Below are 14,006 nucleotides of genomic sequence, written 5' to 3'. Positions count from 1 at the left end.
GAGAGCTGGGCTGTTTTCGTTTCACAGCTTATTGTGAATGGAGCAGAAATGAATGTGGATAACAAAATATCCTCATAGTAGCACATAGAGTTCTTTGGGTATATTACCAAGGATGGTATATTGCCAATGTTAGTGGATACCTTCCAAAGCTAGATAGAAGCCCCTATTGCTGAATACACTAGGTATTCTTGTCGTAAAACATGGAAAGATCAAGCTGTACTCACTTAAAAGCTTCGTCCATCCTGGCCAGCTTTCATGGTTCTGGAATGTGCTTCCATGGTATCAATGTTATCTAGCCACAACCTCTGAGAACTACAGTAATTGTTTTTCAGACATATTAGTTGTTATTTTAGTTGATGGTAGCTGCCTGAAAATCTATGCCTACTTGTGCAATAGAAGGCATGAAAAGTGGGGTTAACCAACCACCTTCCGCCTGGATCTTGAGCTCACTCCACAAGATGGAACAAATACTTGGCATCATTGTTGAGCCATGAACTATATCTAGACAGGCCATAGGCCCTCCAGTAGAGAACACTACTGTTTTGATAATTGTTCATATTATTCAATCAACTCCTAATGATGTATTATACCCACAAAGTAGCACATATTTCAGTCCTTCATCAAAACAAAACAAAAAACAAACCCAAATTACTATTCGGAGTATCATGGTGATTCCCACAGATTGCCAAAATGAGTCAAGATGTAGAGAATAGGAGACCGTGAACTGCTCAGTACTTAATGAAACATCTATGTTATACCTCCTTCCAAGGCTCAAAGTCATTACAGTATATGTGATAAAAAAAAAAAAAAAGAAAAAAGATGGCAAAATGCAGAGGCAGGTGACTACATATTGGTTTCCAGACATCTTAGTGCAGTTTCACATGTGGGATCACACTCACAGCCGTTGTGAGAACATGTGTCATAAGACCTGTGCAGGTTCAAAGGAGACAAAAATCTCACCATAGACAGTGGAAGTCAGCACAAAGTCCTTCCTCTGGCTGTGGAAGTATTGATAGTTGAGAGCTAGTGAGAGAGGAAGAGCCTGTTTTGTTTATTAAGTAAGCGTAGGCTCTTAAGAGAGAGATCACACTTCCAGAGAAGGCCACACATCCAAGATCACATGGGAGTCAATGGATTCAAATGAAAAAAGAACACAAAACTGTGACGGTATGGAAAAGCAGAAGGTTCTGTGAGGAGTTAAGAAGGGGAGACATAAAGAAACTCAAAACATTTTGTGCATGTTCATCAACGAAACGATTTTAAAATGAGATAAAAATACTGACATGAGAGAAGGAAAAGCCAGTAGGGGAAGAAGAGGCAAAAATGCAGAGTGGTCAGTGGTTATCTGTTTTTCGGGCTTGGGAACCATCAAAGAACCCTTGATCCCTCCCCTCCCTCTTGTGTACTCAAGCATATCAGATTCAATTGTTAGATTTTTGTAACTTGACCTTAAAAATCTCTCTTAAATCTTTTCTCTATAGGCTGAGCCTTGGAGTAGGGAGGGCCCATAGTCTTACCTTTCAGATATTTCCATGTGGCTGAGAACTCTCAACAAACTCATTTTGTCCACAGATAAACCAGAACAGCTCCGTTACTGAAGGTACGCTCTAGAAAGAACATAAATAAGAGATGCTTCTCTAGAAATCAGTAAAATTAAGCACAGAGTAGGCTATAACTTTCAGCTTATTGTAGGTAAGTTAGAAGGTAGTGCCTGTTATTAAGGATATATTACTAAGGGATATATGGACCGACTACAATATGTTGATAGCATCCTAAGATCTGACAAAGCCAGTTCTCTTCTGTGATCCAGCAACTCCACTCCTAGAGGCCACTCCATAACTATGTGTACAAAGATACACGGAAAACTGACAAGTGATCCCATTTAAACAGTTCTGACTCCCCCCAGGAAGAGATGGAGGGCATGTAGTGCCGTACAAGTGAGGGGACTAAACCTAAGACTAATCCATCAAAAAGATGTGCGGATGGGCGAAAGCTGAAAGCTACAGGTACATGCATGGCAGAAAGTGTTGGGTGAAGAGCAGCTGGTCTATACAACTTACAAAGATGTGCATGTGTTATATGTGTGCACACCCAAATGGACATAATGTGCCCCTTGGTGTGAACTGTCCATATCAAGATGGTGCTTTTGTTTAGGGGGTGTTCAAGAAGAAAGCACTGAGGTAGCCAGGGCCTTCCCTTGTGTTAAGAAGGTTCCATTGGTTAGTTGTGGGTTCATGGTATTTTTTTTATGGTATGTTATATGTTTGAAAGTTTTACACACTTAAAACATATTTCTTTTTACAAAAGGCATAGGATTTGACTCATCTTTACTTGACTCTGCCACTCATTATCTGATCAGTTAGCCTTTTTTTCTGTCATATGAAAGGTTTTTGCGGGGGGCGGGGATTAAGGATTAAAACTAAGAAAGAGAAAAATGTAGGAGGAAAGGTCTCCCTTGTTTTTCTGGCTTTTTTTTTTTTTTTTTTTTTTTTTGGTAGTGGTTGCTGGCATCAAATTCAAGGCCTCACATAGGTTAGGCAAACACACTCTACTGTTGACCTATACCACCAACTTCTCAGGGAAAAGATTTAAGAGAGACTTTTTTTAAAGATTCACTTACACAAATTTAACAATTGAGTAAGATCTATTTGAATATAGGAGGCAGGGATCAAGGCTGTTGTATCTAGGATTATGTTTGGGGGTTAGACCTTTAAGCACACCAGGGCAAAAGAGGAATAAAAGTAACTCCGAGACTGAAGAGTATAGTGTATCTGGTATTTCAGTCCACATTATGCTTTTCTGTAGTACCTACATTAAAATCATTAGTAATTATATATATGGAAAATGTTCTCTTCATTATTGTTTCTTAAACTGCTTATGCCACTAAGTTTTAAACATCATGGCACAATCATTTACTTTGTTAATTTTGTTGGGTAAGCAGTTTCAGCCAAATGCATTTGAATAGCACCATGTAGCCCTTATTCGGTTATCTGGTAACTATTTTGTAATGGACCGAGTATCCACTAAAAATTTTTAACCATGTAAATGTATTCATTTGAAAATCATATTCTGAAGGAAAGTTGAAGGTGAGTGTCTTGAAAACAGTCCTCCTGTGCATAGTATATGAGTTAGGAAGAGACCATTCCCCTGGCTGGGTTTCTCTTTCAAATGGTATCTGGTTCCCACGACAGTAAATATCCCACTGTATATAGATTCAACAACATGAGCAGATTCTTTGGAAATGAATCAATAAAACAGATTCGAAATAAAGGCATTTAATAGGTGGAGATATTCGGTACTATATTCTATTTTCACCTTCCTATAGATCCTGTGAGAGAGGAGTAGCCACAGTGTCTAATGGACTATATATATACTACCTAGTGTTTTTCTTCCTCTGGAACTTCCAAGGACTCGCCAAACTTCTATAGTTCTGCACTGTTCCCAAGTGAATCCAGAATTCCCAAGTCTGGATCCATTCTCACCACCATTATTCTCCCTTTAGAAGTTTCTTTTCAACATTACGAGATATGACAGCAAAAGTCAACTACTGCTCCCGAATAACTTTAAGTTTTGAGGGCTTCGAGGAGCTTGAACTGTAATCAGACCTCCACAGTCTTGCTGCCGTTGCTCTATCCTACCCCAGTAGACATCCATCATTTTAATTTCCTCCTCCAACATTAGAGAATCAAGCCAAAGACCACAGTAAAATAACAAGGCACGACTCTCTGGAGACTTGAGAAAGACGTCATACACTGCCTCCACATGGCTGCCAGTCACCCCAATTGATCTAACACATCTGTCGTCTTCAAGGAAGCAATCAATGTCTGCTTCTCTGTTCTAGCCTGCAAAGAAGGAGGTGGCCTCATTTTGTTGTATTAAAGCAGGAGCCCCGTGTTACAGGACTGTAAGCAGCTGCCTGCCATGGTTAACACGCTGAAAATTTCATCAGCTGTCTTCAATAAAGACCATGTGTGTGGGAGGGAAGACATTGGCACTTGTGTCTGTGTGTCTCATCCCAACCCATGGGTTGCATCTGGCAGAGAGCAAAGCCAGCACTGTGGAACAGGATGGACTTCCACCCTAAATTCTTGCATTCACTTCCATAGCTAGAGCGGCTTGTAGACTGTTTAGAAACCCATCACACCCTGTCTCCACAGCCTGCCTTTCTGTCTCCTAGTATTTATTCCTTTACAGCTCTGTTAATAAAATTCCACTTGCTGTCTTAAGTAATTATATGACCAAAAGGAGAATTCACACTTTACAAGGGGATAGATAACATGATCTGTCGTACTTTGTTCTACAAGCTCTACCTATTCTAAGCAATTTCTTTGTAAAAAAAAAAAAAAAAAAAGCTGTCAGGTGATAACATCTTTGATCTAGAACGACCTTGACAACAGCACTTCTAGCATTTTAATGGGAATGAGAAGATGGGTGGGACCTGACTCAGTGGGCGGGGCCTGAAATTCTCATCTTCTGTTCTGCATTCTATTCTCTGAACTCAGCTATGTGGCTAGAAGGCCAGAAGGTTTCAGAACAGTGGGCATGTTAGTCCTCAGCAGCCACTTCTCTGGAAGGTGTGGGTGATAGACTTGGGAAACTAAACCATGTCTGCTAATATATGGTTTTTTAGCAAGGACTTAAATTTATTTATGTCCAAATCACTGCTGACACTTTCAACTGTTACTTAAGTGGCCAATATCCACTTCTTCAGTCATGTTTTAGCAGAACTATTTGTACATTTCATTGTTTACCATTATATGAGAGAAGCTATAGGGTTACTATATATAGCTATACTGTTACAAGCAGTATATTATACAGGTTTTTTTAATGACTAAAGGAATTACCCTAATAAATTGCTATTTACATTCATTACAAAATGTTATAATTATAAATAAATATGTAACCACTTAAAATATGGATGTTCTTAAATATGTGTATACCTAGTTGACACATATTTTTATTCTTTATGGAAAACAGTTCACAAATAGGAATGAATTCCCTTGAGTTCTATCATCCCTCTCTAACTTCATAATATCGAATTATGGTTGTTTTTATGTCAAGAGTAACATGCTCCAGTGTGACAAAATTAAAAACTTTAACAAAAGCATTATCGTAGCTGGCATCTAGAAATCACCCACCAAACGAACGTAACTTCCTTAGTATGTTTTCTTACAATAATACCAAATACTAATATTTTATTTAGTAACTGGTAGTAGGAAGATAATTCCTAAGGACAGAAGAACCTTGGGCTCTAGTTTAGGAAAGCGATAATATAGTAACGTGTGTGAGTTTGTTGGTGGACTTCCCCACCCAGGTTTTATGTCCATGTCTTAGAGGAGCAGCCTGAAAAAGACTAGGAAGTTAGTTAGTACAGGTGCAAGCAGGCCAGAAGGCCTGGTGCGTGGTGTACAGCACACTAGGAAGGAGATTCTGGTTCGCTATTATGAAGTGATGACACAAAGTAGGGGAAAAAAGGGAAAAGGCAATATGCTCTCATTCCCATGTAATCTTTTTAGTAACTAGATGAAGCAAATACTTCTGCCATCAAACTTAGACAAGAATTGAGATTCCGAGACCACACCCAACTTGCCCAGATTGACGTTTCTCTGGGATAGAGCTGGCATGTGAACCTAGGCCATTTGAATGCATAATTGCTGACTGTATAGATAGTCTTCGTGCATTACAATTTGATGCATTCATACTATAGGTAGGAACATATTGGTAACACAGTAATTGAGGAAATAAAGGCTGTCCCACAGAGCCATCTGGTTTCTCTCAGCCCAGCTCCTGGGCTTCAACTACTTCTGGTTAACAAGGAACGGCCGCCAACAGAGTTTTTCTATCCTCTTTTAGAATCTCTAGTAGTTGAGGCTGTGAATGCATGCATATCCCGAACAGCTGTTTAGTGACAGTCATGCTAAGCACTGTGAGGAGACATAATTCAGGAATATGTTCAGGCATCAGAGGAGCTCGAGGTAATAATGGTGGTGTGATAGCAGAATTCCTTTAGACGATGATGTAAGTGGTGTTAATTTGGTTTCAGTACAGCTTTTCACACTGGCATGCAATTTAGAGCTGGGTGTATTTGAATTGGTGTTTAAAGTTAGAAACTATTTTTCTTCATAAGTATTAAGGCATTCTAGTCAAAAGATTGGTCAAGGTCAAGCAAAGCTCCTATTTGTGATATTATTTTTGGGAAAAAATGTAGAAAGTTTGAAAATAATGGGTAGCAGTGTAGAATTTTGTTATGTATACAGAAACATTCTCTGGCCACTGAACTCAAGATTATAAAAATTACCAAGACACATTTAATAGACTAGAAAATAAAGTGACCATGGCATTTGCTGAGTGTCTACTTTGTGACAGTATTCTGACTCATGCTTTTCTAGAAACATTCAGACATTGGGGTACAGGGGTCTTAGGCCACTTTACCAAGGTTAGGATGTTTAAGAAGACCTCAAACTCAGATGTCTTACGATTGAAACCTCATCATGTTTTTCCCCTTTGTTTGTTCTGGGTTATTCTACTCTTTCCAGCGTTGACTTGGGTCAGAAATCATTGTTTTTACAGTAAACAGTAGGGTTCGTTGAATTCGGCTAAAAAAAAAATGCATGCACTGCAAAACTACTAAATCATAGCATGATTGGACATTATCTTTGACTTCTGCACAGAGTGAAGGGCACTTAATGGTGGACACTATCTGCAAAAGGAAAGCCCAGTTATAACACATAAACATTGCTCATGTGATATATGGACTATGCATGTATGTAGCTGCCAACAAGTTTGCTTCATATTAACAAGAACCTCCTAAGGACAGGACACAAACAGAGCAGTAGCCCCTGTATTTATAAATAGTAAGCAAAATATTTTTCCCGCTACAATATACGTTCATTAACAGATATCTGAGAACTTGAAGACAAAAATTCTCATAGTAAAACTATGGTTACCATAATCTTTATTTTCTTTTAAATTCTTTCCGATTTTTTACATGACAATTTTCTATAGTACTTGCCATGGTGACTGAAATGGTATAAGCATTGTTTACGGCTTTTTCATTCTTCCTTACGTGATTTTCAACAGATGACATAAAACGGATTTATTTAAGTTACATGTTCCTATACCATATGTTTAATCTGTTTTGGTACTGTTTACCTTGATATCTTTATTTAGCATTGGAAAAAGCTACTTTAAAATGTTAATCATGAGGGTCTTGGGAAATAGTTTAGGTTTCAGAAAGATGTTCAATTTAAATTCAAATTTTTTTGGGCTACCATTCTGAAAATATCAGTAAATCTGGTAGCCTAATTTTTATACACAGAAAGCCTAGAATATAGCTAAGAAGACAAGACATCGGCAGAGATATTTTCACTTTGCACTTGTTTCTTATATTTTTGAGGTATATTTTCAGTTAGTTTGCTTTGCTCAGATAAACAGTGTTTACACGCTATGACTGGGCTCTGTTTTGTGGTATTGGGACTCAGAGTTTCAGGCATGCCAGGTAAACACGCTGTCACCAAGCTATATTCGAAGATTTTTTTTTTTAAAGACAAGTTCTATCTGAAATTATATTTATTGAAATCTGTGTGTTTTGTTTGTTTTTTAACATGTTGCCTGCCCTATAACTCTTACTATATATCCAACGATGTCCTTCAGCTCCAGATAGGGCTATAGGGGTATACCACATGACCTGATAAAGTTGAAAAGTCGTTTTTTTTTTTTCCTTCAAAAATCAGACTGTCTAGGATATCCAGCCTCTTTTATGGTCTCTGTGCTTTTCTATTAAAGAAGTTAAAAAGATACATTTCCTAACTGCCTAGCCTAATCAATTTAAAGTACATAGCTACTTTTGAAGGTGTGCATACATTCTATCTCTGCTTCTATAAATTGGTAAATTACTTCTGTCAGATGCCTCTAAACGTGGGAATCATGCATGAGAGGTTGAGGACTTTTGTACTCCAAGGAGCTCTTGGAATGGCCTCTTTATCACTGACTTCCTCTCTTGTTACAGTACCCTGCTGCTCTCATGAACCTAGGGGCCATCCTACATCTCAATGGGCGACTCCAGAAGGCTGAGGCCAACTACCTGAGGGCTCTGCAGCTCAAGCCGGATGATGTCATCACTCAGTCCAATCTCCGCAAGCTGTGGAACATCATGGAAAAGCAAGGCTTGAAGACCTCCAAGACCTGACACTCGAGAACTAGCCTCCTTCTCCTACGCTTGTCAAAGCTGGCTTCATTAACGGACAGATCTTCCCAGCAGTGCAGCGGTGATAAAACCTCACTGGAGATAACAAGCCCAGGACAGAGGTCATCATGGTTACCGCCACTGCTAGGAGAATCCACTTTGCTATGGGCACAGCCCTTAACACCAAAAAGGGGAACATTGAGAACCTCTGGGAGGGTGTAATTGTTACCCATAGACTGTAAACCAGAGCACTTAATAGGACTTTGGGGCGTTCTTAGAAGGGAGTGGGATCTCAGCTGCAGATGTTGTTCACTTTTGAGGGAGAATTTGAAATTATATTGTTCCTTAAACACTGTGAGAGGAAGTCAGAGAGCCCATCCAGCCACAGTGAACTCTTAAGGGGGTGATTAACACACAGTGTGAATCCCAGTGAGCCACCGGTTGTCCTTATGCTGCTTGATTGCTGAAGCTAATCAAACATTGGTTTTAACAGTGTGTCAGGATCTGTCAGAATCTCCAGTTGTCTCTTGACTTGCTCATAAAGATGTTTTATTGTTTGAATGTCCTAGGCTTCCTAGCGTTGAACATCATTTGTTTGTCATGTCTCAAAACGAATGTGCAGAGAAGAGCTGCCTGCTCATACAGTGGTATGAGAGGACCTAGGGAGGCCTCGGATGTGTGTCACAAAGGCATTTTCATTTTGATGTTGTCAGTATTTTCTCCAGCGCTGTTTGGTAGATCTCATTGTATTAACTCTTTTGAGATTATCTTTTATGATGTCTATTCCTGGTTACTATACATGTTATTCACTGAGGCTGAAAAATTGGGGATGTTGTGAGTGTTCCAGTGCTAGTAACTAATCATGACAATATAAGGCAAAGTTCTTGGTGCTTCCTAGCCAATGGTTGTTAAGGGTGAGTAGATAAGGACTGTTGTCAATGACTGTGTTTTGGAAAGAGCATTTGCCCATTGATTCCTAACACACATAAACAGCAATGCAGATAAATCCTGGAGGATTGTCTTATTTTGCCCTTCCCGAAAGATGTCAAAAATAAATTATTTTAAGATGCCATGGAGGCAGCATCAGCTTCATAACAGCATTGTCTTCTGCCAAATGCTTTTCCCAGTTGAAAGCTATTTTCCAATACAAAGCTGAGTGTTTTATTTCCTTACCAGCGATTAGGTATTTCAGTGATCATTTTATAAGTTAAAAGCTATAAATTAAACAAAGAAAAATCATCTTCTTTCACATTTTTGCCTTGTACTCATACTTTGCTACTAAAAATTAAATTCCCAGAATATTAGTCTATTAGCAACCTCTTTGTAGAGAAATTAACTATGCTGTACACTACATATTTATTTATTTATTATCCAAGTATAGCAAAATAACAAAACAAAACAAATAAGATTTGTTAAAACAGTTATTTGTAACTAAAAATTAGCTTTCTCTTCTTCCCTTTTATATTCCATGTACATATATATGATCAGCGATTCCATTAAAGGGAAGCTGGACATGAAAAAAAATAGTTTTCTCCCTATATTATACACCATGTCATGTATCAAATATGGTGGATAAAGAATTTGAAGTAGTGTTCCAATGACATTAGTATCTGTGAGGGGACAAATGTAGTCAGAGTTTTGATGGGGTTTATAAGAAAGCCCTCTTATAAAGTGTATATTACTATGTAAACATTTCACTCAAGGGCCAGAAATTAAATTATAACTAAATTACTGTGTTGTCAGAATAATATTTAACATCAACAACAAACCCATGGTCAAACCAAAAATAGTGGGTTGAAGTCTATGTTTCATTTTCTCCTGCATTGGCAATTTGGATGGCAAAGAAATTTAATATAAAGCTGTAAAGATAAATTCAGTGTCTAACCTTTCTTTTATTTATTTAAATAGTCGTTTTGGCATTCTAGTCTTTACATTTTATGTCTGTCTTATACCTGTTCCTTCTTTCCAACACTTGCTTCCTTTAGGTTCACTGAATGCACATTAGCCACATTTCACGTGACTCAACTCCCACACGGTGTTAATCATTGGGCCTGTGACACAGAATGCATGGATCTTTAATACCTACATGTCCCTGACACTTTTCACTGCAGGGCTGGACTTAATAACTGACCAACTCGGAGGGGGTGGGCTGGGGTATTAGAACATGATCAAAATGTCTCTGCTCAGGGATTTATGGTGGGTCATTGCAGACAGTGCTAAAAATGTAGAGCACAAGACAAGTTTACTAAATTAAAATTTTATTTTTTGAAAAACTGTTATTTGTATAAATTATCAAGATTTGTAGGCTTTCCTTTTGTAGAAATAATTGTTTTATGTGCCAGAGAATTTCAATTTTGTTTTGAACAATAAAGCATTGATAACAAATATGTTGTGTGGACCTTCTTTAGACCTTTTCTAGAGCAACAACACTCAAACCCGGGCAACATTTTGTTTTGTGCTGTGGGAGACAAAGTCTCACAAAGGTCATCAGGTTGATCTGAATCATGCAGCCCTTCTTTCCCCTAAACCTCTGCCTTAGAGTTTTATTGCTTTGAAGAGACACCATGACCATGGCAACTCTTAGAAAGGAAAATATTTAATTTAGTCTGGCTTACAGTTTCGGAGGTTTATCCATTATCATAGTGTCTGGGATCATGGCCATTTTCAGGCAGACATGGTATTGGAGAAGGAGCTGAGAGTTCTACATCTTGATCCAAAGGCAGCAGGAGACTGTTTCACACTGAGTGTAGCTTGAGCATAGGAGCCTTAAACCCTACTTCTACAATGATGCACGTCCTCCAACAAGACCACACCTACTCCAACAAGGCCACATCTCCTAAGAGTGCCACTCCTATCAGCCAAGCACTCAAACACATGAGCCTACAGAGGCCATACCTATTCAACTACAATGTCCAAAGTGACTTGCACCCCCATGCTTATCTTTTAAAGGCTTATTTGTATTACGTTTTAATTGTATAAACACACACACACACACACACACACACACACACACACACACACGGGGGGGGGCAATATGTGCATGTGAGTGCAGGTATCCCAGAGTTTGCAGGTATTAGATTACCTGGAGCTGTATTGAAAGACATTAGCCACCTCACACTACTGCTAAAGCCCAAACTCAAGTCCTTTGAAAGAATAGTGTTATTACTTTTCTGTTTTTTTGATAAACATTCTGACCAAGGCAACTTAAGGAAGAGAGTGCTTATTTTGACTTCTGGTTTCATTGGGATAAAAGTCACGATGGTGAAGTGAATGGCAATAGGCAGGAGGTATAATGGCAAGAAGAGGAAGCTTGAAGGCTCATATCTTAAACCAAAAGCAAAAAAAAAAAAAAAAAACGGGGAGAGGAGGTACACTAGAAATGACAAAAGGCCTTGAAACTACAAAGCCTTCCCCAAGTGATGTCCATCTTCATCAAGGCTGCATCTCCTAGATGACCTCAGACAATACTATCATCTGGAAACTCGGTGGACAAATACATAAGCCAATTGGGACATTCTCATTTAAACCATCAAAGGTCAGATGCACTCTTAATCACTGAGCAATCTCTCAAGCCTCTATCATATTTATCATAAACTTTTGTATTTTGATGGGATTATGAAAAGGTTGAAAAGAGTGGAATTTAAGCTTCAAAGATACATATAGCATATAATCAATAAATTCCAGCAATAATAATAATAATAATAATAATAATAATAATAATAAATAATAAAGATTACCTGTATTACCTAGCTTTCTATGTTTAAAAATTATGATGTTTTGTTTTGTTTACTTTTATATGGAGAAATAATCTAAGAACCATTTGAAACAGCATGCAATCATGGCTCAATTGATCATTGGGTAAAAATGTTCCTATTTAAAAGACTAGTCCTTCAATTGTTGTCTTTTACAAAAGCACAACCCTTTCCTCTTAAGAAATGTAGGTGTAACACACTCAGGTATCAATGATGGGGGGCTCTAAGGTCCTAGATCAGGTGTCAACATCCAGAGAATTCTGGTCTTGTTGAATTTGTTATTCCATCTACAGGAGAATTGCTATATATTACCCGTTTCCTCCAACAAAGGGAAAGAAAACTGGTTGTGAAGACTTTATTGTCTACTAAGAATTCAACCGTTATATGAAGAATTGTAGTTTTACATACCAGGAAACAATGGAAGGTGTCAACCAAGTTGGCCAGTATCACTAACCTCAAGCAACAAGACTGTCTCAACTTGTGTTCAGGTCTACAGTTTTCTGTACTCAAGTATCACATAAAAACCTGGTACTTAGGATTCCTAATTGATATTTTCCTAATTGTTTCATCACCTGTCCTGAGTTTTCCACCCTACTTCTCTCACCGCACATGACCATGAAGAGTAAAAGATGTAATGACAGGAAAACATCGTGGGGACAGGTTGTGAGAATTCAGTGATCAGTAGCTAGCCCCACATTCCACCTGACGAATAGAAGGCCCATGCATCACGAGGTTTGACTAAGATCTTAAAACTAGTTAGTGGCTGCATCCAAACGGCTATAAAAACACTCAGTGACTAAGAGGCCTTGCCAAATGACATAACTGCACAGTTGATTGCAAATCAAGATATCAGTTTAGCCGAACTGTAAAACTACAGAAGGCCCAGACCGTGGTTTTTCCCTCCTGGCATTGTTTCTCCGGCCTAACACATTGTTGCTTAGGAAAAGACCATAAAACATACCATAAATGAAAATTCCATCTAATTACTCGTAAGCCACTTTGATATTTTTAAAAGCTCACCTTGTAAAGTGTTCCAACCCAGGCAATAAATGATTCTCCATTTGTGTTTCACCAGCGTGATGACAGCTTTCACATAGTATATGTTTCCAGTGAAGAGAAAGGAAATACATTAAGTCTCGATTATTCTCCCTAACACGAGGGAAGAAACGGTTTCTGTGGGTAGCTAATGTGTTAGAGTAGTGGCGGCTCATTTATCTGTTCCTTTAGAATATGGTTTTTCACTTAAATACTATGGTAGTATAGCAGTACAGGAGTATAGAATTTGCATCTTAACATTTAAAAAAAATAAAGGAAGGAAACTTTCTAGCAACAGAGGTCATACATGCGTGGGATATGATACTTTAAGGCGGGAGTTGAATTGCCACACGACTATGCTAACACGTGCTTAATTTTGCAAGGCAAAAGGAAGCATATGTACTGGGACTTTATCTTGCTGTGTCATTTTGGGTGGTCTTCCTGCAAAATGCAGATGGTCTTTGAGCCAGTTTTCCCTCTGTCTGTCCTTTAATCCCACACTAGCCTTGGGTTCTTGTTCCTACAGGCTTGAGTTATATCCTATCCCTACTCCTACCTCACCCCTACCCCACAGAGCACAAATGGGGATTAAGTTTCATGTGAACTTCCTGAAATTCTTACAGATCTGTCTTCTTGGTTTCTGCGATCTCCCACTTCCTACAGCTGATTTCTAGGGTTACATGTTATTTGGTTTCCTTCTAGAAAAGGTAGAATTTTTTTGGGGGGGCAGGAAAATCACAAGTGGGAAAGGTACACACACATAACACACACAGACACGCACAAACACAGACACACACAGACACAGACACACACATACAAACACACACACACACACACACACACACACACACACACAAGTGCTGACCCTGTAAAGCTCACATATCTCATTACCTTGCAAAGTTCATAAGGATATTGTCTTTCTTAGGGTTTCTATCTCTGTGGAGAGATACTATGATCAAAGCAACCCTTATAAAGGAAAACATTTAATTGGGGTTTGAGGTATGAGATAATGTAATAAATTTGCTTGCACCTAT

General features: G+C 38.5%; 1 protein-coding gene across 2 annotated transcripts in view; it reads left to right on the top strand.

Annotated features, from left to right (window-relative positions):
- The window catches only part of Tmtc2 (transmembrane O-mannosyltransferase targeting cadherins 2), a 413,503-nt gene extending 402,933 nt beyond the window's left edge, over nucleotides 1-10,570 (top strand). Inside the window, exon 11 of one of the 2 annotated variants that reach the window (XM_087556320.1) lies at nucleotides 8,009-10,570. Coding sequence is in view for 1 of the 2 variants with exons in the window: in NM_001171177.2 (NP_001164648.2) it covers nucleotides 8,009-8,188 (180 nt within the window). In the remaining variant the exon portion in view is untranslated. 2 annotated transcript variants of the gene reach the window in all.
- Nucleotides 10,571-14,006: the final 3,436 nt, after the last annotated feature.

This window comes from Rattus norvegicus, chromosome 7 (genome assembly GCF_021556685.1).
Source record: "Rattus norvegicus strain SHRSP/BbbUtx chromosome 7, alternate assembly SHRSP_T2T, whole genome shotgun sequence".
NCBI classification, from domain to species: Eukaryota; Metazoa; Chordata; class Mammalia; order Rodentia; family Muridae; genus Rattus; species Rattus norvegicus.
Note: the sequence above shows the minus strand (reverse complement) of the source record. Positions and strands in the feature narration are given on the sequence as shown.